Source organism: Arachis ipaensis, chromosome B3 (assembly GCF_059453495.1).
Source record: "Arachis ipaensis isolate K30076 ecotype BB chromosome B3, ASM5945349v1, whole genome shotgun sequence".
Taxonomy (NCBI): Eukaryota; Viridiplantae; Streptophyta; class Magnoliopsida; order Fabales; family Fabaceae; genus Arachis; species Arachis ipaensis.
In genome coordinates, this window is record NC_142438.1 from 8,466,377 (window position 1) to 8,494,187 (window position 27,811).

The window sequence follows — 27,811 nt, forward strand, 5'->3', positions numbered from 1 at the left end:
TGCATAAATTGTAGAAACCAGGGCAAACTCCATTCCTCCTCTTGCGGTTTCCCTGCCAGAGCTTGATTCTGGGTCTCAGACTCGGCGCCGCCAACATAGAAAATTTGTCTAGTATCTTCCTAAAGATTTTCAACTTTGCCGTTTACTCTTCTCATTGTTTAATATCATTTTCAATAGCCCTATTTATTTGTTATAAATAATAACATTTTAATTGTGAACTCATTGCAAGTAGCACAAGTTTATGTATTCCTCTTTTGTAAACGGTTTTGTCCAACACTCACAACCAAAATTAATGTGCATTTAAAATTATTGCTCCCTATATACTATCGATTGCAATATTTCATCATCAAATTATAAATTGTTATTTTACATGTGCAGTACTTCTTCCACAATTTATATTTACGTGTTCCTCTTTTTCAAATTGTTATTTCACATGTGCTTCCACAATTTACTTAGAATGGATTATCATTCTTTGACCATGTCTTATTCTGTTTGTTGTAGAAGGATTTGCAGTGGTAACGACAGACCGGAAGAGTTAATACCCAAAATTGATAGATGAAAATCAACCAATCACTATTTAGTAAAATGTTTTAAAAAAATTAAAACAAAAAACTCTTATCTATTATTATTCAATTGAAACATCAAGTACTAATTAAATGCAATAAACATACATTAAAAGTGTCATAATAATAATAATTATAAAAAATTTCAGTTACAAATATTCAAATTCTACAACTTATAGATATTAAGACTCTTACTACTCTTCATTTCTTAATCTCTTATACTAATTGTCAAAAATTTCTTAAATTTAATATAACATTTTTATATTTTTTCATTCTCATTCATTTATTTTTTTCATTATTTACAAACAAAAAAACCGCAAGAAAAGACAAAGTGTAGCCATTAATGCAAATCAAAAAATAAAAAAAAATGCAGTTTTGTATAACTCTAATATAAATAACCTATGTCTTTTTTAAAAATAAATAAATTCAAAATCTATTTATAATATGTTCTCTAAAATATTTTTAATATAACATTTATTAAAATATACTATATAGTATAAATAATCTATCTCTTCGCGCATTGCGCGGGTCTCACTCTAGTATAAAGAAAGATGACAAAGTTTAAATGCTAGCTAATGATCTATATTCACTTGTTAAGTATATCATTTGAACGAGTTAGTTCATCCGAGAATTGAAATATAACAATAGCAAGAGGTGTTTCAAGTTGCAACAGTATCTTGCCATAACTACTTTCTCATTCAGAAAATTCATTTTACAATTCCATAGGAATGAATGCAAAATGGAAACTCTCCAGAAGAAAAAAAAAAGAGGTGCCTTCTGTACAAATATATCTCTCAACTAATCTATCTACACCCGAATAGCATGATCTACATCTCATTCAAGCGAGAATCGATGTTTAGAAACTCATCCTCACTGCATGGGATTGTAAGACCACCCATTGGATGATCATATCCATATTCTTCTTCAACTTGACTCAACAATTCTTGAAATAAAGGTTGGTTCAAGTATGATATCGGAATCACAAACCGCCTCATATTGTCTCCAACATAGACTGCAAGGTAGCCTTTTGGTACTTCAAGTCCCTTGGAAATTGTTTTTGCTGCCCTTCTAATACTTGGAATCCGGAAACCCATATTGTATATTTTTCAAAGAACTTGTATGAGAAATAAGTATTTGAGTTAGGATACTTGAGGATGCAAATGAGTTGTGTTGCTTTAGACCTCAAGAAATTTGGTATATATAGATGCTAAGGGAACCTTCAAATCAATTTCCAACTGAAATTATTTTTGATGAGTGATAAGGGATCACATGGCATTGTCTTGCAGGTGTTACTGTGGATTGCTAAGTTGAAAAGGATTGGATACCCCACTTTCTGATACAGTGGCTAACAAATTACTCTCTTGAAAGCAAAGACATATGCATAGCATAGGTGACACCAAAAATATTTTCATGCATTAAACCGTAGATAATATATTAGTACATATGCTTTAGACATCACACGTTCTCTTTTTCTTTTTTTTTTTTCCTCCCTCAGATTGACATTGATGTTGACATTCATCTACAAGGTGCCAACTCATACCAGAGTGATAAATTATCAAATTTGTAAACCATGAGCAAGACCTGATTGCTATATTTGAACATAGTGTTACAAAGAGAACCAACATAGCATATTAGCATACATGATAACATGCCAGTGGATATGTTCATAAAGTTCAAAGCATGCTCCAATCAGACTATAGATTCAGACTTATATATGCATTGAACTCCTTTTTTTTTCTTGGATAAGGATTCATACAACAGTTAGATTCCTTTTGATAATTCTGAATTTTTGTAGGAACCATTGTATCATACCAAGAAAGACCAAGACACATCTGTTCAAATTAAAAAGTGGAAGGTTTGATACTGGTTTTAGCTTCATACTCATGACAGCTGTTATACAAGTCACTGGCCCTTGGTCTATTTGGTTATTTTAGACCTAAAGTTTCTTTGATTTGTTTTTTTTTGAAATAAAATAGGCTCAACACACTGAAGTGGAGCAACAGTAGAAACAACAATTACTTAAAAAAATTACATAAACTTTTTAACTTTCAGTGATGCCATCAACCCCTACAGAACGCTCGTGGTCCATTCGTCATAACTCAGAATCGTCTTTCTTATTACAAACTCCACATCTGTGTTCTGATTATTGAAGATCCGCGCATTGCGTTCCACCCAAATGTTCCAGATAACTGCAAAGAATCCCGGCAGCCACTTCTTCTGATCCTGTTAAACTGACATTATTGGAAAGAAGGAAATATCGCAATGAATAGTGGATTTGGATATCTTCAAATGTGTTTGTGGTGAATATGGATCAGTGAGGAACCAGTCAATTGCATATAATTTTGTTGTGGCCCTCAAACCAAATAACATGTTCATGTGAAGAAATGGGGTCATTAGCTGATAGCAGCAAACAAATGTAACTCATCATACAATGTAACAATCACATTATGGAATACAACTGGATTAGTGTTTCAATCTCAATTGTCATTTCAGAGGCCACATTTTAGTGACACCGTGTACAAACTGGGAAGGGTCCACCGAGATTTCAAAGACAGATAAAAGCAAAGTGGGACATGGTAAATACAGGGACTGGTCCTTTAAGCTGTTTAATCATCCTATAGTGTTAATTGGATACTTGAATTGACCAAACAAGTTATCATTATTGAAACTAATGTTATGAAAATTCAAACTTAGTTACTGCTTTTTTATCATAACTTTTTTTTTACTATCATCATAAAAATTACCTGATGGTTCCTTTTCACTTATTGTACAGCATAGTGAAGATTGATTTTATGAACAGCACTTTAATTTCTGTTTATTATTGCCTCTGAACTTAACAATAATTTAGATTTAAGGAGAGAATTGGAGACAAAAGTTTATGTTCATAAATTTCTCATTGAGATGAATAGTAGGATAACAAAAAATGGAGAAAATCTTTCTCAGGATAAGAAATTGTTACAAAAATTGTGTTAAGTAATCTATTTCTAAGTCAGCCTAATCTTGATGGTGCTAGCATCAACTCAAGCGAGAAGTGATATCTAAGAACATATTTTCTTCAAAAGGAATTGTGAGACCACCCATTGGATGATCGTATCCAAATTCTTCCTCAGCTTGACTTAGCAAGTCTTGAAATGAAGGCTGGTTCAAGTATGATATAGGGATCACAAACCGCTTCATTTTCTCTCCAACGTAAACTGCAAGATAACCCTTTGGCACTTCCATAGCTTTTGAAGACGAAGTAAATGATGCCTTTCTTACAATACTGGATAACCGAAAACCCATTGTTGTATGGGATGAAGAAAGACTAGTTTTACAAATGACTTGTAATAAGATGCAAGTGTTTGAGTTTCCTGTGCTTTAGGATGTGAATGACTTGTGTTGCTGCCATATCCTTGCAACCATGAACATATATATAGATGAAGGATATGTAATAAATGGGTAATTGAATGGTTGGTTGTGGTTGCAGGCTATGAAATGGGACCTATTAGGAGACAAGGTCATATAAGAGGTCACATGGTGTTGTCTTATGGAATTTTTTCAAACCTGTTATTAGTAGATAGTTCAAACTCTACCTTATGAAGAGGAGGCCAACACAGATTAGATCATGTTGCCTATGGTTTTGCGGATTCCATGGGATATGTTTCTAAGAATCTGGTGTACTTGAAAAATCAGGTTCACATTGGTTTGTGAGGATGTGCCTAATTTTGGTTCAGAGTTGTGGCCAAGGTCTACAGATTTCATTATCAATAGCGATGTCTATCTGAAGAAACATGAGATATGTCTATAGCATGTCTAATTCGGTATCTTTAGTATAACTACAATGCTTGAAATTAATGTAGATGTCTTTGATTTGACATGTATAATCTCTTGGCAATTATGTCAGAAGGTGGGGTATGATGTATGAACGCTCACTTAACTTTCAAGTCCTTGAAAGAGACCTCCAAGACAATACCATGTGATCTCTTGTGATCATTTCACTATGTAGACCCCATTTTACAGTTTCATCAGAATTATTTTCTTCAGGATGGCAACTATATATACACTACTTCTTGTATTCTCAAACAACACAAATCAGTTCCATCTCCTCAAGTATCAGTACTCACATATTTCTCTCAATCAAATCCTTCAAGAACAATCTATTTCTTTTCTCTTTTGAAAAACAAGAAGAAACAATGGCTTTCCGCATTCCAGGTATTAGAAAGGCATCACTTTCTGCATCAAAAGGGACTAATGTTCCAAAAGGCTATCTTGCAGTCTATGTGGGAGATAAGATGAGGCGGTTTGTGATTCCTGTATGTTACTTGAACCAGACTTCATTTCAAGAATTACTAAACCAAGCAGAAGAAGAATTCGGATATGATCATCCAACCGGTGGTCTCACAATTCCATGCAGTGAGGATGAGTTCTTAAATCTCAGTTCTCTGTTCGGTGGCCAATAAACAACTAACAGGGATTGACATAGATTAGTTGAGACAAATTTTGTACAGAAGGCTCTTTTTTTTTAACTTTGGAGATTGTCCATTTTGATTTTTCCTTTTATAATTCCTTTGGAAGTGTAAAAAAATTATATGAATGAGAAAGTTATTGCATCTCATTGTTAAAACCTCCTTTTGCCTTTTGTTTGAATCTTTATTATCTCCTATTTATGCAACAATATCAGAATTAAGTTCCTATTGAAAACTTAAAATATGTTAGGCTATCTAAGTTTGACTTTTGCCAAATTTGATGATTCATTTCCTTCAAACATTTAAGTTACAGTTTCTTAACAGTGGTTTGAAACCACTCTTGTAAATCTGTTTAGGCCAGGACTCTTAGGAAATTAAAGGAAGAAGCACTTCCATAGTTCCATGCCGTTGTTTTAAAAATAATATATATATATAGAAGCAGAAGCTTTGAGGGTTGTCTAATAAAGTTTAGTCCTCATGTTAATAGAATTTCAAGAACATCAATGATTTGCTCAGTTGTCTAATAAATCTGTTTAGTGCACAAATGGGTGCACACTACTGCCCTTTCAACCTTCCCCATCATTATTGAAGCTTCAGAACTTGAACCTCACTGCATTTTCCAATTTAGTCAGTCTGTACCTACCTCATGTGCCTCACTGGAATCATCGCTGCCAAGATAGGTACTCTTTCGAAACTTGTCACTCTTGATCTGTCCTATAATAATCTTCATGGAAAGCTTCCAAGATCACTTTCAAGTCTTACTCAACTCATAGTTCTTGATGTTTCCTTCAATTCTCTTAGCGCTACCATTCGTTCTAAGTTGGGTGAATTCAAGAATCTAACATTTCTTTCACTTGCTTCAAACCGAATCGAAGGTCCTATACAACAACAGTTAGGGACTTTAAGAGACTTACAAGAACTACATCTCTCAAATAGAAGAAGTTGCTGCAGAGAATGATATAATTTGGATTTCATCAATGGCACTACTTTCTTAGTATTCTAGAGAAATAACTTAGTGTATCTACAACAAAAGACCACACTTCAAAATGCATTGAATTATCCAAAATTCAAACTTGAATCCAGTTAACTTTACCATATGCTTCTCCTTCATTTCACTAATTCACATGGTGGAGTGCTGATGTGCTTTAGAAAGTAAAACTCTGCAGCATTCGAGTATAAATAGACTTCTTTTAATAAAACAGTAGCAGCAGCACAACGAAGGAATAAATATAATTGAAGAGAATACACCAAAGTAATTGAGTCTATACATATTTAATGATGAAGTGTATAAATTCATTGAAATTGTGAAAAAAAATTCTGATATTTACATCTATGGCATCTCAGTGAGATGATAACTACTAGCTTTCACTACAAAATTGTCTCTCAACTAATCTATGTCAGTCTCCTTTAGAATTACATATGGTCAGTTGAAGCAAGAAGTGAGGTCCAAGAAGGCTTCCTCACTGCATGGAATAGTGAGACCACCCATTGGATGATCATATCCGAATTCTTCTTCTGCTTGGCTTAGTAATTCTTGAAATGAAGTCTGGTTCAAATACGAAATGGGAATCACAAACCACTTCATGTTCTCTCCAACATAGACAGCAAGATAGCCTTTTGGGACTTCCAAAGCCTTTGAAGATGTTTGGTTTGAATTAAATGATAGCTTTCTTCTGATACCAGCAAAACGAAAACCCATTTTTGTATGTGTTGATGAAAGACCAGTCTTAGAAATGACTTGTAAATAAGATACAAGCTTTTGAGTTTCTTATTGCTTGAGGATGTGAATGAATTGTGTTGGTCCTAAATGCTTCCAACCATGAATATTTATATAGATGGAAGGATATGTAATAAACATGTAGCTACTTGAATGATTGGTGGAGGAAGGCTATCAGATGGGACATATTAGGAGACAAAGGCATGTAAGAGATCACATGGTATTGTCCTCATTAGAGGGTAGGCCAAAAAATTGTAACTTATTTATGCAAGAGGAAATCTAATTGCCCATGGTTTGCAAATACCACGGAGTTTTGTTTATAATCTGGTGTACTTGAAAAGTTGAGGTCCATATTGTCTTGTGAGGCCAACTTTTGGTTCTGTTCTGGCCTCAGAACAGTGTTTCAGAGCTATAAATGTCTATCTGAAGAAACATGTGAGATGTCTAAACTCTAAAGCATGTTTAATGGAGTAGCTTTACCACAACGGATAGATAGAGACCTAACCTTTGATAGAAATTTCCAAGACAATACCATGTGACATCTTGTGATCATTTCTCACTTTGTAGACCCCATTTTACAGCTTCATTAAAATTATTTCTTCAGGATAGCAAACTATATATACACTACTTCTTGTGTTCTCAACCAATACAAATCAGTTGCATCTCCTAAAGTATCAAAACTCACATATTTCTCTCATACAAATCCTTCAAGAACAATGGCTTTTCGCATTCCAAGTATTAGAAAGGCATCAAAAGGGACTAATGTTCCAAAAGGCTATCTTGCAGTCTATGTGGGAGATAAGATGACGAGGTTTGTGATTCCTGTATATTACTTGAATCAACCTTCATTTCAAGAGTTACTAAGCCAATCAGAAGAAGAATTCGGTTATGATCACCCAACTGGCGGTCTCACAATTCCTTGCAGCGAGGATGCCTTCCTGAACCTCACTTGTCAATTAAGTGGGCAGTAAATTGTGCTCATAGAGACTGACATAGATTAGTTGAGACAAATTTTGTACAGAAGGCTCTTTCTTTTCATTTTGAAGATTGTCCATTTTGGTCTCTTCCTTGTATCATTCCTTTGAAAGTGTAAAAATAGCACATGAATGAAAGAAAGTTATTGCATCTCATTTGTTGGCTAATTTTATTTTTTATTGGCTTTGTTGAATCTGAATCATCTTTTATATATTTATGCAGCAATTCAAAATTAAGCTCAACATTGTTTTGAAGAAATTCACTGAAGTTGATGATTCATTTCATTTAAATTAGAATTTTGAATGGCAGTTGAAACTACAATTGTAAATCTGTTATGAACTCACAGTTTTCTTATATTAGAAGTAAAAGGAAGAGACATTCCATGTCATTATAAATAGTAACACAAGCTGGAGACATTCCATGATTGAGTGTCACAAACTTCAATTTTCACAGTGATTCTAATTTTATAGAGGGCTGTGTTATAGAACTGCAAATTCATATCTTAACCTTTAACATCTCCATTGCATTCATTTTTGAACACATAGATTGCTCATAATTTCAGAATGCAGGGAAAAAAAAGGTGAAGGGAACATTTAATTATCCAAACTTGAATCCAATTTTGATTTGCTGCATAAATAAGAGATGATTCAGAAAATTTAACCAAAAGTTAACCATATATTGAGTAAAATTGCAGTTGGACTTGGACAAAAATAGAACTTAAATCAGTTAAATGTAAGACTGATCTTTGCTTTTTGAAAATGTTAAGGCATGGCTAAAACTTCAATAAAGAAATAAGAGAACAGACATATATAAATAAATAAGCCATACATCCCACGTTTGAAATTTCTTTAGCTATAAAGGAGATGTTATCAGTTGAAATTTACCCTTTGTTAGTGTAAACTTGCATTGGCAGGTTGTAGAAGCAGCTTCTTGTGTATCATTGGTGCCATGAATTAAAGTTTTCCATAATTCTATCCCTTTTTTCTATATTAAAATCTTATAATTTTATAGACTTGAGAATTAGTGCAACCTATGAGAACAAATGAACAATGAAGTATGGTTTATCTTACACCAGGCAGCATTGTCACTACTAGATACTGCATATTGTTCCGTTTGAAGAGGTAACATAAAATAGTTAAGAAAGAAAAAAAAATGAAATACTAGAGTAGTTGAATTCTTTCTTTGTCATTAAACCAAAAAACAGAGGAAACACTTTGAACTTGTCATAGTAATGGTCATTCTTCTTTCATTTACTTAAAAAAATGTGTAATCTTTACAAGTAACCTATTGTACAAAATGTGTGTACTAATCTATGTCAGTCTCCTACAGCATGCGATTCATCGTCAATTCAAGTGAGAAGTGATTTGTTGGAAGACATCTTCACTGCATGGAATTGTTAGACCTCCCATAGGATGATCATATCCAAACTCTTCCTCAACTTGGCTCAACAAGTCTTGGATTGAAGGTTGGTTCAAGTATGAAACGGGGATCACAAACCGCTTCTGTTTCTCTCCGACATACACTGCTAGATGCCCCTTTGGGACTTCCACAGATTTTGAAGCTGCTTGGCTAGCTGAGAATGATGATGTCCTTCGAATAACAGGTAAACGGAAACCCATTTTTTTAAAGATGTATGTAAGAATAACAGCAAGGAAAAGTTCCCAAGTTTAAGAAGAATGTGCTTTTAAGTGTTTGACACTTAAGATTGCCAATGAGTTGTGTTGTTTTTGAAGGCAAGAGCAAGTGTATTTATAGATTTTATGATTCTCTGGAAAACTATTTCTAAGATTAAATATTTTTGAAAATGATAGGAATGCATACATACACATCACTACATGAGAGATCACATGGTATTGTCCTAGAGGCCTCTCTCAAGGATTAAGCAGTTGTTTGAGAATGCATACCCCACCTTGTCAAGGAATGGCTAATAAAGCAGCCACTTGCAATCAAAGGATAGGTGCTCAAGTGAAACTTAAATGTTAGTTCATAGTAGTTAATACAAGGCCCACCATATATATGCAAGAGGAAGTGTAATTGGAACATGTTTGTCCATGGTTTCAAATTCCAGTTGGAACTGCTTCTAATCTGGTGTACTTGAAAAAGCTGAGGTTCATATTGGCTCACTACCAATAGTTTCAAAGATAATAAATAAAGTCATAGTCAAGGTTTACAATTTCATTGTTAGAAGCAATCTCAATTTGAATAAACATGTGAGATGTCTAAAGCATGTCTACTAATTAATGGAGTAGCTGTAGTACAATGTAAGGTCTTCACTGTGTAATAATAATGTAGATCTCATTAATTTCAAGAGGCTAATCTGTGGGACATTATATGAAGAAGTGGGGTATGCACTCTCAATGAACTTCCTAACACCTTCAAGACAGTATCATGTGATATCTTGTGATGGATAATACATTGTCAATTTGGTAGACCCTATCTTATTCAAAATTATCTCCTGAGGAAATTGGTTTGAAGAAGATCCTAGCAACTATATATACACCACTTCTTGTGTTCTCAAGCAACACCAATCATTCACATAACCTCAAGTGTTAGAAGTTTAGAAAAACTCAAATATTTCTTTCTCCTAAACAACAATGGCTTTCCGCATACCAGGTATTAGAAGAGCAACAAAGAACAATGATGTCCCAAAAGGATACCTTGCAGTTTATGTTGGAGATAAAATGAAGAGGTTTTTAATTCCTATATCATACTTGAACCAACCTTTGTTTCTTGAATTGCTAAACCAAGCAGAAGAAGAGTTCGGTTATGATCATCCGAATGGCGGTCTCACAATTCCATGCGGGGAGGATGAGTTCTTAAACCTCACTTCTCAGTTGAGTAGGCTATAAATCATGCTAATGGAGAATAGATTAGTTGAGAGTAACTTGTACAGAAGGCACTTTCTTTTTGAGATTTTATATTTTGGTTTCTTCCTTGTATCATTCATTTGATAAATGAGAAATTCATGACAAGATATTGTTTAAACAAATTCAGCTTGTGTCAAATCTGAATGAAATCAAATTTATGCATGAGTAGCATTTTCATGTTTCAGTTCATATAATGTTGCCATTGTCAATCTCTCTTTGACTCAATGTTGTGATACCATGGAGGACTATGTAAGTTCGTTAATAGAGTTTCTGTGGTGATCAAGCTGGCTAAGGTGAAGCCACCATACACTGCGTGACACGTGGAACTTTTGAAAGAAGTTTGGGCGTCCTTTGACTGTAAAGAAAACTAATTGAAGACCGGAAAAACTAGGCTTAGATAAAGACGTTAAAAACGTCTTCTTTTAAAAATATTTTTTAAAAGTTAAAATTTAACATATATAATAAATTAAATTATATTATTTTTATTAAAATTAGACTGACAAATCAGTTTATTCAAAAAATTAATAAATTAAATTTTGAAATAATCTAAATTAATATTTTTTTTTTTACAAAAAATGACTACAATATTTTTAATTAAAATAGTCCTATTAAGTTTAAGAAATTAATTTTATTTATCACTTTAATCCATAACTATCTATTGTGTTAACTTTTGAGTTATTAAATATTTGGTAAAAGAATTTTTTTTTCTTTAATTTTGATATCTAGATGTATAACTATTATATAGATCCTTATTATTTTTCACACTTACTTGTTAAATCATATTTTATTTGCTTTAAGAAAAAATTTAAGATATCAAACATTTAAATTTTTTGTTAATCAAATTATCAAAATTTGTCAATAATTATAAAAAATAATATCAAATATATTATATCTTCTTAAAAGAGTAATATTATATGGCAATGAGTAATAGCTCAAATGGCATAAACTCCCCATACTCATCTAAGAGGTTGCGGGTTCGAGTCTTCATATCTTTGGTAAAAAAAAAAAAAAGAGTAATATTATATGGAAACTACTCTTTTAACTACTATTAACATATACAATTGAATATAAAAATTTATATGGTTGAATATCTCTCCTATTTTTAATACTATTTTGTAATAATTCTTAATCTTTCTCTAGATTTAATATATCAACTTCTATGTCTCTAACTAATAAAGTTTTAAAGATTTTCTTAAAGTTTTATTTAATTTCAAAACAAAATAGTAATTTCTATATTGTTTTTTTTCTAATATTTTTAGAAAATTAATTTTTATGGCTTTCTTTTTATAAATTTGAGATAAAAAATAAAAATTTTAATAAATAATAAATTATTAATAAATAAAAATAAAAATTTAATAAGTTATTTAATTTTTTTAATGTATAGAATAATAAAATTTAAATTAATTTAAGTATAATACTAAAATCATTATGTTGTTATTATATGTAACAATCAAGATAAAAATTTATAAATATTTATAAATTTATTTATTTTTTCAATCTTATTTAATTTGAAGGAGATATAAAAATTTAAATTTAAAGAAATCTTTTCTCACATAATTTTAATTGCTAAAAATATTTTCTTTTTAATTTTATATTCAATATCTTAAATCGTTGCTAGTTTTATTATTCTTTTAAAATTTTTAATTTTATTTTTATTTTTTTCTTACCATTCTCCATACACATATTTATCATTATTTTTTTCACTAAGTGAAAGAAAGATAAAGAGAGAGTACTACATGTACTCCATAGAATAAAAAAGAAGATAACATAGATAGAAGTTATGTGTAAAATAAAAAATAATTTTAAGAAGAATGAAAAAAATTAACTAATAATTATATTTTTTACCTATTTTTAAGAATAAGATGACAGTTATATTAATCACTATTTATTAATAAGATTAACATGAAAAAATAAAAATTAGATACCAAAATTACATAATGCAATTATAACATAAATAAATAAATAAATAATTTTTTCAAAAAAATCATCATTCTAGAATAATGAATTTATACTTACATGTACTACGTTCGTTAAGCATTTGGTTTCGTTGTATAGGAATTATCACAATAGGATTCGCATATCCATAGAGATATGAAACTACAGTAATCCTATTTCACCAGTGAAAGAACCAAAATTTTAATAGAGTTAAGAGAGAAAAGTGGAGATTAGACACAAAACTCTTATTCCCTTTATATATATATTGTTATAAATGTTTTTTTTTATTTTTATTTTTATTATTATTTTTTTTACCATTCACCATATATATATTTATTATTATTTTTTCTCATGAAATGAAAAAAAAAATAGAGAGAAAGAGAGTACTATATGTACTCCATAGAATAAAGAAGAAGACAACATAAGTAAAAATCATATGTAAAATAAAAAGATAGATGTAATAAGAATGAAAAAAAATTTACTAATAATTATATTTTTGACCATTTTTAACATGACAGTTATATTAATCACTATTTGTTATCACTGTTAAAGATTGAAAAGCAAAAATTAAATATCAAATTCTCCTATTCCTTGTATAGATTTTATTAAATGGATTGTGTAAGAATATACGATGTCTATAAAAATTGGACACCAAACTTTAGTAACTTTATATATTGTTTAACTAAGGAGTACTTGGTTATATGTAAATTTTTTTTAAGTTAAACAATAAATATCAGAAATATATAAATCATGTATATTAATTTAATTAATTTTGTTATAAAATATCAACCAATTATATTATTATGACGACTGATACTTGGACGAACTCTATTATCATGAGCTTTCATTCTTAAATTTTTCAAAGATTAGAATATAAATATTAATCAAAATTAAATTTATAACCAAAAAATAAATTATCAGAATACATGTTAAGTTTTATATTACCTGTGAATCAATTTTAAACACTAGTAGGGTAAAATCAATTTTTTAACAAAAAAAATTAAGTATTTTTTATTAAAAGTGAATCAGTTTTTAAACTCAATCGTGGCATAAAGTCATTTTTTAATTAAAAAAAGAGTAAAATAAGAAGAAGGAATAGAAACCAAACTTCTGTATCTTTATATATATATATATATATATATATATATTAATTTTAAAAACTCTAAAAATTTTAACCCAATTAAAAGAAATAGACTAAAATTTAAAATTTTTAAAATTAATATATATAATAAGAGTATTTTAGTCATTTTTTATAATAAGAGTATTGTAGTTATTTTTTATAAAAAATAATATTTATTTAGATCGGTTCAAAATTTGATTTACCATTTTTCGATCAAATTATTTTATCTGACCTAATTTTGACAAAAATAATATGATTTAATCGATTATATTTATTAAATTTTAATTATTAAAAAATATATTTAAAAAAATATTTTAGACGTGTTTATCGAAATAGCTCCCTCTAATTAAACGTCGCAGGGAGAGGGTAATTCATTTAGGGCTGGCAATTCATACCCTACTCGCGGGTACCCAACCCGGGTAGGGTAGGGTAGGGTACGGTCCGGGTATGCCTGCGGGTAGGGTAGGGTACGGGTTTAGGGTGTACCCTACCCTACCCTACCCGCACCTCAAATATAACACATATTTTATAAAAATTAGGTATATAGTGAAGGAAGTGAGAGTTAAACCCACAACCTCTCTTATGTAATGACTTACAATAAGTGAATAACCACTAAACTAGTTAGTTAATTTAGTAATTTAGAGCATTAGTTTGTTATTTTTTATGTTATTAATATATATAAAATTTGAAATGATTGAATTTTATATTTACTTTAAAAAAATTTGACATTTCTGCGGGTAGGGTAGGGTAGGGTTTAGAACTTTAGGGTACGGGTAGGGTTAGGGTTGAGAGATTCCCAACCCGCGGATAAGGTAGGATAGAGTTTTAATAGAATTTTCAACGCGCGGGTAGGGTTAGGGTAGGATTTGGACCCTACCCTACCTTACCCTACCCATTGCCAGCCCTAAATTCATTTGAAAGATGTTTCTCAAATTCAAAAAATGAAAATAGACAAATTGGTAAATATAGGTTGAAGTTGTCGAGGATTCCCCAAATCCATGGAGCGAAAGAGTGCTTTTGGACAGAGTTGACGAACAGCTAGGATTTAAGCTGGTGGTGAATTTAGGATTAGGGTTTATTTATTTAGGATTAATTTAACAAATTTACCATATCAGTAATAAAAGTATACTATTATTACTAAATGAGTGTCTGCCAGTTAACGGATTAAATAAGTGCGCACTAGCCACTTCAACGAAGAACATAATTAAAAGACTAATGCGACTAAATCAATTATCTTTTAAAGATGAATTTGATTGGTTTGTTTTTTTATGATAAAAATAAAAATAAAAATATTTTTCTGAGTGATTTTAACTATTAATTCTAAATATGTAGCTCTGTGAAGTTGCAGTTTCATATGAGTGGAAAATTTGGACTTACCTGTATAAAATGGAATATTGTGGAAGATAAAATTGAATTGACCCTTATGCCCCCACGGTAACTCGCTTCTTGTTACCGCACGCCTACATTAATCCCGAGAAGACTAGCGAGTGCAAAATTCCAATCCCTCCAACAAAGATCAGCAAGTGTCCATCTCTGATTCGGTGGCCACCTTTATTCTTCTAAAACTTGGCCACCATAGAATTACCTGTTAATAGCATATTAAAAAATAGACATTAATTATTATTAAAATGAGACCTGCATGATACGTAAAACGGTAAATTAACGATAATATGTAATAAATATTAAAAATTATTATATTTTGTAGAATTAAATTAAATAAGTATAAATTAAAGTTAAATTTAAAAAATATTTTATTTAAAATAATTTGTAGTACAAAAGATTTGAATATTGAAATTGTATAAAATGATATATTTATTTAGTGGTTTGATTTTTGCATTTGTTTAAGTTGATAAATTTTTTTGTATTTGTTTAAGTTGATGAACTTAGTCTTCTTATATGTCGCTCGTCCTCCTTTTTCTTTATTGGTTGTTGTTAGAGTTGTTGCTTTTTTCTTTTTGTCGTAGGTTCTTGTGAAAGTATATTCTTTATGAATTGTTGAGTTGTATGCATTTTTTATTGTGTTGTTTGTTTTATCTGTGCATTTATGTTCTTCTTCCGAAGTTGTCTTAAATTTGAATGGTTATCTTTCTCCTTAATCTCTTGATAGGTATGTGATTTTTGTCTAATGATATTAGTGTTGGTAAAGTTGGTTCCTATAATCAATGAATAATTTAAATTAGAAATAAAAATGATGTCTTGAATAAGTAATTTTTTTGGAGTATTACCTGTTTTATTTATTGTAATGGGTGTTGAGGTTCAGTTTTTTTGGTGTCTTGGTAATAGTGTATTATTGAAAACCTTTTTTGAGATTAAAATTATACTTTGACTTCAAATATAAGTTTGAGGTTGCACAAATTTTTTCTCGAGTGTCGTTAAATTTGAAACAGTTGTGCCAACAATTTTTTTTTTGCCATCAATTAGTACAAAAATTGTTATTGCACTTTGATCTGAATAAGTATTTGGTTAGTAACTAATAATTTGATAAATGAGATTATAAAAAGTATGTGGGTTATGCTACGTGTACACCAAAATCAGCTACAAAAGTCAGCCACCAGTATAAAATACATGTTGAAATACAAATACGCATTGAAAATAAATTAAACCACACATGTATTTATACACAAATACATTGGTGGCTGATTTTAGTGGCTTATTAATATAGTTACTTTATTGTTGGATATTGTGGTGTTTGATTACATGTGCCACAAATGTAGTTGTCTCCTTTTCATCTAATATAATCGTTTCTAAACAAAGAGACTCCTCTTCATTTGTAGGTATTAATATTTTTCATAAACAAATCACGCAATTTTTGATAAACAAATTGTCTGTTTATTTGGTGATATTGTCCAAAGAATGATGTTCGAGTAAATTTGAGATGTTATGTATTTCTAAAATAAATTTTTTGTGCTAAATTTGATGTTATTTGACGGAATAGTAATAAAATACATATATAAGTATGTCAAATAGTATGAAATTTGAATATTTGTAACATAAAATTTACAATGATTAATAATATTATTATGACATTTGTAATATGAATTTATTACATTTAATGAGTTATTTATAGAAATTAATTATTGGGGTTATAAATTTATTGTATTGTTTATTACGATAAGATATAATAAATATAGATATATAGATTCAATACCTTTATAGGTTACAAATTTTGTTAGACACTATTAATAATTTGGTTATAAATTTTTTCGTATATTTTCTTTTTGCTGATTTAAAAATAATAATTAATTTGGCAAAAATTGAGTGGTTGATTCTAAAGTTTTGCCAAGTAAGCGATATTATTGATACTAGAGTGAGACCAGCGCAATGCGCGAATAGGTAGATTATTTATACTATATAGTGTATTTTAATAAACGTTATATTAAAAATATGTTAGAGAACATATTATAAATAGATTTTGAATTTATTTATTTTTAAAAAAGACATAGGTTATTTATATTAGAGTTATATAAAACTTTATTTTCATAATTTTTTTTATTTTTCGTTTTGCATTAATTACTACACTTTGTCTTTTTTTATGTTTTTTGTTTGTTTGTAAATAAAAATGTTATATTAAATTTAAGAAATCTTTTACAATTAGCATGAGAGATTAAGAAATGAAGAATAATAAGAGTCTTAATATGTATAAGTTGTAAAATATAAATATTTGTAACTAAAATTTTTTATAATTATTATTATTATTATTATTATTATACTTTTAATGTATGTTTATTGCATTTAATTAGTACTTGATGTTTCAATTGAATAATAATAGATAAGAATTTTTTTTAATTTTTTTAAAATATTTTATTTTACTAAATAGTGATTGGTTAATTTTCATCTTTTGCCAAGTCATCAGAATTACTGATGTGTCATCATTAGCAAAGAAAAGATGGCTTAAACTCATTGTGGAGAAAGTTGGTATTAGCTTTTATATATTATAAATAGATAGATAGATGGCATTAGTAGGAGGAGAAACATGCCTTAAAAATAATGTAGGTTGATTGAACTGGCTCAAAATTAACTTTCAAGCTCTGTTTGTGCGGAAGCTAGTTTTGTAGGAGATTTTTTCGTTTTGTCTCATACTCAGAAGAAAAAAATAGAGAAGGGAATAAGAAAAAGAAGTCCTGATTCTGATTCTAAGTGCCATGAATTCTACATCTGGTCTCCACCACAACCATGGTGGAATTTCCACTATAATCAACTAATTATAATCACTAATACTATTGAATTACACCCTAATTCAACTAGTATTTACCACCAAGCTTTTTTCACCAAAGCTCAGCTTCCCAAGTGTTGTCCCAACTTGGAAGGAAAACCTAAACAGATTCAAATTCACCAAATGCTAACCCAACTTGGTAAGGGAAACTAATCCTAATTCAACAACTCAATTACACAGAATTTTAGTGGCTCTTTCATGCATCATTTTTGCATTTTCTCTCCTGCATTTTTCAACTCACGTATTCAGCATTTTCTCGAAATAAAAGATGACACAAGATAGTCATAACAAATAAAATCAGAAATAAAGCTCTAGTAGAAGAAAAAAAATTCAGCTCAAGTGTTGAGATGATGTTCTTGAATGTGCTCTCTTTTTGGGAGTGGATCATTTCCAGTGAGAAAAAAACTGGATGGTATCCAGTGTTCAATCTAACCATTCATTGTTCTCTCTCTTATTTATTTCTGGTCCACTCATAGAATCAAAGTTGATAGATCACACTGTATTCTATAAATTGTTAAAAAAATTGGAGAGGATCATTTTCCTCTCTTTTTCTTGTTTTCATATGTTGAGGTGAGGTTTGTTTTATAGAATCAGCTTGCTCTTCCAATTCGCTTTCTATTGCCTCTTCCAATTTCTCGTACCATCAACCCGTTGGAGCTGTCTCTGAGTGCATGCAGTCCTTTTTCATCATGTTCCACTAACTCTGCTGGTTGAGGAGTCATTCCACCACTTCTACTGTTCTTGGCTTTGCTTTTTCCTTTGGCATGCATTTCTTTTATCCTCTGCTCTATTATTTCTGCTATCCAAGGAGCTACTCTACTGCTTCTACTATTGGGCAAATTTAATTTTGCTCTCCCATATTCTGAGTGTTTCTTTTGCTGATGTCCTTATAATGAGAGTGATCCCAGTTGTCCTTGTTCTTGTCTTAGTGTTACAGCTGTCTCATATTGCTAATAGATGTCTTTCTTTTTTTTTTTTTTTTTTTTTTTTTTGTGTTCGGTGCTCTCTCTCTCTTGCCTCATGTACTGATTTGTTTCTCAATTAGCAAGTATTGGATTTAAGAAGCAATTATACAAGTGGGCCTGCATTATTTAGCACACACATTACATCAATTTGAGCTTTGTAATATTTGTCATCATATATAAAACTCAAATTTAAACTTAGTTCAGCATGGTAAACTTATCCATCTACTTTTATATATTAAGAATAGACAGATAGATGTATGTTATAAATAGTTTATCTAAGAAATAGAAATTAACAACACTTATATGTAATTAAAAATATTATTCTCACAATTAATGATTATACAATTGATTATGATTATTGTCATAATATTTCTTCATCAAAGGCAATTGCACAAACATAGTCCAAATAATTTATACATTGTTACCATCACATTCTGGAATTCAACTGCATTAAAGTTTCTATTTTATTTTATTTTTTTAACATATTGATAAGCTTCAATATCAATTGTCATTTCAGAATTCAGGCCACAGTTTATAGTGACCACCATGTACAAAGTGGGAAGGGTCCACAGAGATTTCAAAGACAGATGAAAGCAAAGTGGGACATGGTAAATATAGGGACTTGTCCTTGAAGATGTTTAATCATCCTATGATGATAATTGTATAATTGAATTGACCAAACAAGTTATCATTATTGAAAGTTTGAAATTAATATCATGCAAATTCATACTTAGTTACTGTTTTCTTTTTGTCATAACTTTTTCTTACTTTCATCATAAAAGTTACCTTCTGGTTCCTTTTCACTTGTTATACAGCATAGTGAAAATTGATTTTATGAACGGCAGTTTCTGCATATTATTGCCTTTGAACTTAACAAAACACTTAGATTTAAGGAGGAAATGGGAGACAAATGTTTATGTGCATAAATTTCTCATTGAGATGAATAGTAGGATAACAAAAAATGGAGAAAATCTTTCTCAGGGCAATAAATTGTTACAAAAATTGTGTTAAGTAATCTATTTCTAAGTCAGCCTAATCTTGATGATGCTAGCATCAACTCAAGCGAGAAGTGATATCTAAGAACATATTTTCTTCACAAGGAATTGTGAGGCCACCCATTGGATGATCATACCCAAATTCTTCCTCAGCTTGACTTAGCAAGTCTTGAAATGAAGGCTGGTTCAAGTATGATATAGGGATCACAAACCGCTTCATTTTCTCTCCAACATAAACTGCAAGATAACCTTTTGGAATTTCCATAGTTTTTGAAGATGAAGTAAATGATGCCTTTCTTACAATACCGGGTAACCGAAAACCCATTTTTATATGTGTCGAAGAAATACTAGTCTAAGAAATGAAAATAAGATGTAAGTTTTTGAGTTTCTTGTGCTTTAGGATGTGAATGACTTGTGTTGCTGCTAAATGCTTGCAACCATGAACATATATATAGATAATAGAATATGCTATAAACATAATTCCACTTGACTGATTGGTGGAGAAAGTGTAAGAGATGGTAGCCATGGGACTTATTAGGAGACAAGGTCATAAAAGAGATCACATGGTGTTGTCTTAGATAATTCAAGGTCAATTTATGTATACAATAGCAAGTTTGATTTGATCGTGTTGCCTATGGCTTTGCAAATTCCAAGGGATATGTTAACAATCTGGTGTACTTAAAAACGAGGTTCGTATTGGATCATTATCATGTGTCCAATTTTGGTTCTCTTCTGGCCTCAGAACAATTTGTTTCAGAGATATAAATCAGGTTGTGGACAAGGTTTACTGATTTCATTGTCAATAGCAATTCAAAATCTGAAGAACATGTGAGATTTCCAAAACATGTCTGATTCAGTATCTTTAGTACAACTACATTGCATTGATTTACATGGCTTTGATTTGATATGTGTAGTTTCTTGGCAATTATGTCAGGAAATGGGGTAGGAATTGTATGAACTCCAAGACAATAGCATGTGATCTCTTGTGATCATTTCACTTTGTAGACCCCATTTTACAGCTTCATCGGAATTATTTCTTCAGGATAGCAACTATATATACACTACTACTTGTGTTCTCAAACAACACAACTCATTTGCATCTCCACAAGTATCAAAGCTCACATATTTCTCTCAAACAAATCCTCCAAGAACAATGGCTTTCCGCATTCCAGGTATTAGAAAGGCATCACTTTCTGCATCAAAAGGGACTAATGTTCCAAAAGGCTATCTTGCAGTCTATGTGGGAGATAAGATGAGGCGGTTTGTGATTCCTGTATGTTACTTGAACCAGCCTTCATTTCAAGAATTACTAAGCCAATCAGAAGAAGAATTTGGTTATGATCACCCAACAGGTGGTCTCACAATTCCATGCAGCGAGGATGCCTTCCTGAACCTCACTTGTCAATTAAGTGGGCAGTAAATTGTGCTCCTAGAGACTGACATAAATTAGCTGAGACAAAATTTTGTAAAGAAGGCTCTTTCTTTTTGTTTTGAAGATTGTCCATTTTGGTCTCTTCATTATATCATTCCTTTGAAAGTGTAAATATGTTACATGAATGAGAGAAAGTTATTGCATCTCCTTTGTTAACTTTTTTTATTTTTGGCTTTTGATGAATCTGAATGATCTCTTATATATTTATGCAGCAAATCAAAATTAAGTTCCACGTTGTTTTGAAGAAATTCACTGTTGATGATTCATTTCATTTAAGAACTCAATTGAAAATCTGTTAAGAACTCACAGTTTTCTTATATTAAAAGTAAAGGAAGAGGATTCCTATGTCGTTGTAAAAAGTAACACAAGCTTGAGATATTCCATGAACTTCAACACTTTTCAGAGTGGCTCTAATTTATAGACTGCAGTGAACCATAAAATCCAGCAATATTGAATTCTGAAGGGAACATTAATTATCAAAACTTGAATCCAGTTTATTTAATTTAATTTAACCATATAACTGGAAATCAATTAATGCTTCTCTCCTTCATTTCATAAAGCACTTAATAAAATCCAAAGGGCTAATGAAAGGCCACACGGTATTGTCTTCAATGACTTCATGAAAGGTTACTTGTGTGCAGACATGCTTAAAACATATCACATAGGCTGGTTCTTCATACTGATTAAATAAAGGGATAGGATCCTAGAGAGAACCACATTTTGTGACTATTTCCCAACTTCTGCAGCACTTGGAGGGCATGAAATATGGTCCTGCATGCCGCATCCTAGCCAAACCTTTCAATATATCAAGAGGTATATATTAGTATATTCTCTACAAAAGGCAGGAACCGTGTGAATAGTTACTTGTGGTTGAACCTCACTAAAATCACTAAGTCTAACTCCCCTGCAGTTGGCCTTGGACGAAAATATCACTTAATGAAATCAGTAATATGCAACACATAACAAGCTCTTTGGAAACTATAATGAGACCTACGCGATGCGCGGACTGTAAATTAATGATAGTATATAATAAATATTAAAAATAATTATGTTTGTAAAATTAAATTAAATATGTGTAAACAAAAGTTAAATTTAAAAGGTGTTATTGTTAGAGTTGTTGTTTTTTTTTTTGTGTTGTAGATTCTTGTGAAGGCATGTTTTTTATGAATTGTTGAGTTGTATACACTTTCTATTGTGTTGTTTGTTCCATCTTTGCATGTATGTTCTTCTTCCGAAAATATATCTTGAATTTGTATGATTTTCTTTCTCCTTACTCTCTTGATATGCATTCAGTTTTCTAATAACATCTACAATAAAAAGAATAAAAATGTGTAGAATTTTTTTTTTAAATAAGTTATCTTTAATAAAGAATAATTGAAATAGTATAAAGTGAAATTATCTGTTAATATTTTTCTTTGACCTACTCTGTGACAATGTCTCAAGTGATACAAATTTAAAATAGAGTTGGAAAATGTTCAATTTAGAAATACAATTTAAAAATATAATAAATATGTTTGTTTTGTATCTTTTCATCTAATATAATCATTTTTAAGCAAAGAAACATTTCTACATTTGTGGGTATTAATGTTTTTCATAGACGAACCACACGAATTTTGATAAACCAATTGTCTGTTTATTTGGTGATATTGTCCAAAGAATGATATTCTATTGAGTAAGTTTGAGATGTTGTGTAGTGCGAAAATAAATTTCTTGTGATAAGAGACTTATATAAGTAGGTCAAATAATATGGAATTTAAATATTTATAACGTAAAATTTATTATGATTAATAGATTATTATGACATTTGTAATATGGATATTTATTATATTTAATGAGTTATTTATAAAAATTAATAAATTAATTATTGGGGTTATAAATTTATTGTATTGTTTATAACGGTAAAATATAATAAATATAGGGATATGAATTATTGTAGGTTACAAATTTGATTAGACACTATTAATTTTTAATTATTATCATTGGTAAGTATGCAACCTAATTTACATATATTTCTATTACTTGTATTTTTTTGTATATTTTTTTTTTTTTTATTTGGAAATAATAGTTGATTTGGCAAAAAATTAGTGGTTGATTCTAAAATTTGCCAAGTAAGAGATGTTGTTTACATGGCATTAGTAAGAAGAGAAAGGTGTCTTAGAAGTAACGTAAGTAAACTTATGTATCTACTTTTATATATTAAAGAATAGATAGATGTTAAGGCATGGCTAAAACTTCAAATAAGAAATAAGAGAACGGACATATATAAATGAATAAGCCATACAGCCGTGTAAGAAATTTCTTTAGTGTAAATTTGCATTGGCAGTTGGCAGAAGCAGCATCTTGGGTATCATTCGTGCCATGAATTAAAGTTTTCCATGCATGTTCTTTTATATAAAACACTCAAAATTCTATCCCTTTTCTTTTTAAAATCATATAATTTTGTATACTTGTGTAATAGTGCAATCTATGACAACAAATGAACAATGAAGTATGGCTTTTCTTACACCAGGCAGCATTGTCACTGCTAGATAGTAGATACTGCATAATGTTCTGTTTGTAGAGGGAATATAAAATATTTAAAAAAAAAAAAAACGAAATACTAGAGTAGTTGAATTCTTTCCTTGTCATTAAAGAAAAAGCAGAGGAAACACTTTGAACTTGTCATAGTAATGGTCATTCTTCTTTCATTTACTTAGAAAAATGTGTAATCTTTACAAGTTTCCTATTGTACAAAATGTGTATACTAATCTATGTCAGTCTCCTAAAGCATGAGATTCATCGTCAATTCAAGCAAGAAGTGATTTGTTGGAAGATATCTTCACTGCAAGGAATTGTTAGACCTCCCATAGGATGATCATATCCAAACTCTTCCTCAGCTTGGCTCAACAAGTCTTGGATTGAAGGTTGGTTCAAGTATGAAACGGGGATCACAAACCGCTTCTGTTTCTCTCCGACATACACTGCTAGATGCCCCTTTGGGACTTCCACAGATTTCGAAGCTGCTTGGCTACCTGAGAATGATGATGTCCTTCGAATAACAGGTAAACGGAAACCCATTTTTTTTTTAGTATATATGTAAGAATAACAGCAAGGAAAAGTTCCCCAAGTTTCAAAGAAGAATGTGGTTTTAAGTGTTTGATGCTTAAGATTGCCAATGAGTTGTGTTATTTTTTGAAGGCAGGAGCAAATGTATTTATAGATTATAAGATTCTATGGAAAACTATTTCTAAGATAAAAGATTGTTGAAAATGATAGGAATGCATGCACATCACTGCATGAGAGATCACATGGTACTGTCTTGAGAATGCATACCCCACCTTGTCAAGGAATGGCTAATAAAGCAGCCACCTGCAATCAAATGTTAGCTGCTTAAGTGAAACTTAAATGTTAGTTCATAGTAGATAATACAAGGCCCACCATATATACGTAAGAGGAAGTGTAATTGAAACATGTTTGCTCATGGTTTCAAATTCCAGTTGGTACTGCTTATAATCTGGTATACTTGAAAAAGATGAGGTTCATATTGGCTCACTATTAATAGTTTCAAAGCTAATAGATAAGGTCATAGTCAAGGTTTACAATTTCATTCTTAGAAGCAATCTCAATTTGAATAAAAATGTGAGATGTCTAAAGCGTGTCTACTAATTAATGGAGTAGTTGTAGTACAATGCATGAAAGAAGCATTATGTAAGGTCTTCACTGTGTAATAATAATGTAGATCTCATTAATTTCAAGAGGCTAATATGTTGGCCATTATATGAAGAAGTGGGGTATGCACTCTCAATGAACTTCCTAACACCTTCAAGACAATATCATGTGATTTCTTGTGATGCATAATACATTGCCAATTTGGTAGACCCTATCTTATTCAAATTATCTCTTGAGGAAATTGGTTTGAAGAAGATCCTAGCAACTATATATACACCACTTCTTGTGTTCTCAAGCAGCACCAATCATTCACATATCCTCAAGTATTAGAAGTTTAGAAAAACTCAAATATTTCTTTCTCATAAAAAAACAATGGCTTTCCGCATACCAGGTATTAGAAGAGCAACAAAGAGCAATGATGTCCCAAAAGGCTATCTTGCAGTTTATGTTGGAGATAAAATGAGGAGGTTTTTAATTCCTGTATCATACTTGAACCAACCTTTGTTTCAAGAATTACTAAACCAAGCAGAAGAAGAATTCGGCTATGATCATCCGAATGGCGGTCTCACAATTCCATGCAGAGAGGATGAGTTCTTAAACCTCACTTCTCAGTTGAGTAGGCTATAAATCATGCTAATGGAGAATAGATTAGTTGAGAGTAACTTGTACAGAAGGCACTTTCTTTTTGAGATTTTATATTTTGTTTTCTTCCTTGTATCATTCATTTGATAAATGACAAATTCATGACAAGATATTGTTTAAACAAATCTAGCTTGTGTCAAATCATTTAGCATTTTCAAGTTTCAGTTCATATATTTCATACTATCTGGTTCTGATATGGATTAAAGTTCCTTATTTGTCCTTGAGCTGATCATGGAACAAAATACACATTTTTATTGGAAGAGTTTTAGCCAATTTGTTACTAGATTCTTCTACAAAAAATGAGGTTAATGCTCTCTGCAACTCAGAATAAACTTGTTTAGTTAATTTGTTGTTCCCATGTTCTTCCAATTCAATCATCATTGCAAAATAATATTTCCTGAATTTTGTCCCCCCCCCCCCCCCTCTCTTCAAATTTATAATTCAAATATTACAAACGAAAACATTCCAACTTCAAATATTACAAATAAGTTCATGAGTCATGACCATGTTTGTACTTGAAGGACTTTAATAAGTTGCTTTTCAATTTTTAGTGATACATAAGCACATAATAATGCACCAGCTCAGTTCAAATGATTGCAGGTGATGAATACAAAAACTAAATAGTAAATCATACCTTCATCAAATATATAATAAAATGGTGAGAAAAATTTACAAGTGTTAGTTATAGTACAAAATTGTATTGATCACTTATGATTAACATTTAAATCTTCTCCTTTTATGATCTTTGCAACCGAGAAGTGATATCTAGGAAGACATCTTCTCTGCAAGGAATTGTGAGGCCACCCATTGGATGATCAAATCCGAATTCTTGTTCAACTTGACTTAGCAAGTCTTGAATTGAAGGATTGTTCAAGTATGATATAGGTATCACGAATCGCTTCTTTTGGTTCTCTCCAACATAAACAGCAAGATAACCTTTTGGAACACAAGTTTTCTTTTGAAGACTAGGCAATCTGAATCCCATTTTAGAGCAAGAGAAAGATCTGAATAAAATTTGTGTATAAACTATATAGTATTTGATGCCTTAAAAAATTGTAAAAACTTGACTTTGTTTGTGATCCTAAAACAACAACTAACTATATATATAGAAAGAGAGAGAGGCTTAGGATAAAGAATTTGATTTGATTATAGATATAATAATTGATTATGAGATATCTAACTGGGGTCTAGTTAGGGGCATGGACTTGTGAATACCACATGGTAGTGTCTTGAAATTTTTTTAACAAAGTTGAAGAAATTATTTGAATCTAGATGTCCCACCTTTTATGGAAAACAGCCTAGATGGTACCCATTTGATAATTGGAAAAATAACCAGAAATATGTAATATCAAAAACCATATGCATGTTAAAACAATTTTAATGGCTAAGATCTGTCCTAGACAAGGTTAAGACATGTTGTTTGCTTCATATTGATAACATGAATCAGAAAGTTTATTATTTTGGATAAGGACTAGAGGTTGTTAGCATTTGCTTACAATAATACAAGGAAATTAATTCTTCTAACATTGCTTTTAGAATTAAAATGTGAAGTGGTTGAGACTTGAGACAAATAATCATGGTCACTGAAAAATAAAAATTCAAAGCACGTCATTGACAAATTTTTAAGCTTATCATGCATGTTTGAACCTTAATCAGCTCTGATAAGTGCAATGGTGGTTAGGTACTTAGGGCCAAATGGGAAGAATATATTATTAAAAGTTTAAAACCAAGAAAATAGTACAATTGAAATAACCATTAGATAATGTTGTAGCAGAAAGTTTAACTGTCTTTTACATTGGCAATTCAGGTAGTAAATTATGTTCTTTAGAGATAAAACTGTAGAATAATTGTACTTAGCCAAATTGCTGCTGAAAACAAAAATGGGGTCACTGAGGCTTCAAAATCGGGTCCAAATCTTCCGGAGCACGAGAGATTTCACATGTTGTGCTGAAAAAGAAAACATCTTTTACACAATCACATGGTTAGTACTTTTACTTAACAGTAGTAGATTCTATAAATACCATTGGAATATCCACAGAATTATAACACTATAGTACATCTTTTAACTTAACCCTTTTGTTACTTTAATGGTGAAATCTTGTAAGAGGATATCACATTGATTTAGTTACTTTACTCATCTATGACTATTTCTTTCTGCATGTTACTTAACTGTTGATCTCTCTAATATTCACAAATAGTTGGTGTAAGTCATTGGTTAAGAACAATAATATTTCTCCTTCAGTGAAAGAAAAGTGAGATAAATTGGTGCAAAACTGGGGTAACTTAATCACAGT

The 27,811-nt window shown here is 30.6% G+C and overlaps 12 protein-coding genes across 12 annotated transcripts; 5 read left to right on the forward strand and 7 right to left on the reverse strand.

The window, feature by feature from the left end:
- Positions 1-1,194: 1,194 nt before the first annotated feature.
- Positions 1,195-1,718, reverse strand: LOC107628817 (auxin-induced protein X10A-like). The gene has a single exon (XM_016331422.3). It carries the CDS (start codon positions 1,655-1,657, stop codon positions 1,391-1,393), a length of 267 nt encoding a protein of 88 aa, XP_016186908.1. The 5' UTR covers positions 1,658-1,718; the 3' UTR covers positions 1,195-1,390.
- A 1,720-nt stretch (positions 1,719-3,438) lies between these two features.
- Positions 3,439-4,228, reverse strand: LOC107628816 (auxin-induced protein 10A5-like). Its single transcript, XM_016331421.3, has one exon. The coding sequence runs from the start codon at positions 3,843-3,845 to the stop codon at positions 3,579-3,581; it is 267 nt and encodes an 88-aa protein (XP_016186907.1). The 5' UTR covers positions 3,846-4,228; the 3' UTR covers positions 3,439-3,578.
- A 415-nt stretch (positions 4,229-4,643) lies between these two features.
- Positions 4,644-5,148, forward strand: LOC148569761 (auxin-induced protein X10A-like). The gene has a single exon (XM_088508345.1). It carries the CDS (start codon positions 4,736-4,738, stop codon positions 5,000-5,002), a length of 267 nt encoding a protein of 88 aa, XP_088364471.1. The 5' UTR covers positions 4,644-4,735; the 3' UTR covers positions 5,003-5,148.
- A 1,131-nt stretch (positions 5,149-6,279) lies between these two features.
- Positions 6,280-6,955, reverse strand: LOC148569762 (auxin-induced protein 15A-like). Its single transcript, XM_088508343.1, has one exon. It carries the CDS (start codon positions 6,705-6,707, stop codon positions 6,432-6,434), a length of 276 nt encoding a protein of 91 aa, XP_088364469.1. The 5' UTR covers positions 6,708-6,955; the 3' UTR covers positions 6,280-6,431.
- Positions 6,956-6,977: 22 nt separating this feature from the next.
- LOC148569763 (auxin-induced protein 15A-like) lies at positions 6,978-7,847 on the forward strand. The gene has a single exon (XM_088508348.1). The coding sequence runs from the start codon at positions 7,442-7,444 to the stop codon at positions 7,694-7,696; it is 255 nt and encodes an 84-aa protein (XP_088364474.1). The 5' UTR covers positions 6,978-7,441; the 3' UTR covers positions 7,697-7,847.
- A 1,006-nt stretch (positions 7,848-8,853) lies between these two features.
- Positions 8,854-9,443, reverse strand: LOC110269930 (auxin-induced protein 15A-like). Its single transcript, XM_088508342.1, has one exon. The coding sequence runs from the start codon at positions 9,317-9,319 to the stop codon at positions 9,044-9,046; it is 276 nt and encodes a 91-aa protein (XP_088364468.1). The 5' UTR covers positions 9,320-9,443; the 3' UTR covers positions 8,854-9,043.
- Positions 9,444-10,236: 793 nt separating this feature from the next.
- Positions 10,237-10,906, forward strand: LOC148569764 (auxin-induced protein 15A-like). The gene has a single exon (XM_088508347.1). The coding sequence runs from the start codon at positions 10,295-10,297 to the stop codon at positions 10,547-10,549; it is 255 nt and encodes an 84-aa protein (XP_088364473.1). The 5' UTR covers positions 10,237-10,294; the 3' UTR covers positions 10,550-10,906.
- Positions 10,907-19,713: 8,807 nt separating this feature from the next.
- On the reverse strand, positions 19,714-20,417 carry LOC107628823 (auxin-induced protein 15A-like). Its single transcript, XM_016331427.3, has one exon. It carries the CDS (start codon positions 20,118-20,120, stop codon positions 19,854-19,856), a length of 267 nt encoding a protein of 88 aa, XP_016186913.2. The 5' UTR covers positions 20,121-20,417; the 3' UTR covers positions 19,714-19,853.
- Positions 20,418-20,827: 410 nt separating this feature from the next.
- LOC107628824 (auxin-induced protein 15A-like) lies at positions 20,828-21,392 on the forward strand. Its single transcript, XM_021118002.2, has one exon. It carries the CDS (start codon positions 20,949-20,951, stop codon positions 21,213-21,215), a length of 267 nt encoding a protein of 88 aa, XP_020973661.1. The 5' UTR covers positions 20,828-20,948; the 3' UTR covers positions 21,216-21,392.
- Positions 21,393-23,878: 2,486 nt separating this feature from the next.
- On the reverse strand, positions 23,879-24,375 carry LOC148569765 (auxin-induced protein 15A-like). Its single transcript, XM_088508350.1, has one exon. It carries the CDS (start codon positions 24,282-24,284, stop codon positions 24,009-24,011), a length of 276 nt encoding a protein of 91 aa, XP_088364476.1. The 5' UTR covers positions 24,285-24,375; the 3' UTR covers positions 23,879-24,008.
- A 785-nt stretch (positions 24,376-25,160) lies between these two features.
- Positions 25,161-25,713, forward strand: LOC148569766 (auxin-induced protein X10A-like). The gene has a single exon (XM_088508346.1). The coding sequence runs from the start codon at positions 25,248-25,250 to the stop codon at positions 25,500-25,502; it is 255 nt and encodes an 84-aa protein (XP_088364472.1). The 5' UTR covers positions 25,161-25,247; the 3' UTR covers positions 25,503-25,713.
- A 371-nt stretch (positions 25,714-26,084) lies between these two features.
- On the reverse strand, positions 26,085-26,574 carry LOC148569767 (auxin-induced protein 15A-like). The gene has a single exon (XM_088508349.1). The coding sequence runs from the start codon at positions 26,500-26,502 to the stop codon at positions 26,254-26,256; it is 249 nt and encodes an 82-aa protein (XP_088364475.1). The 5' UTR covers positions 26,503-26,574; the 3' UTR covers positions 26,085-26,253.
- Positions 26,575-27,811: the final 1,237 nt, after the last annotated feature.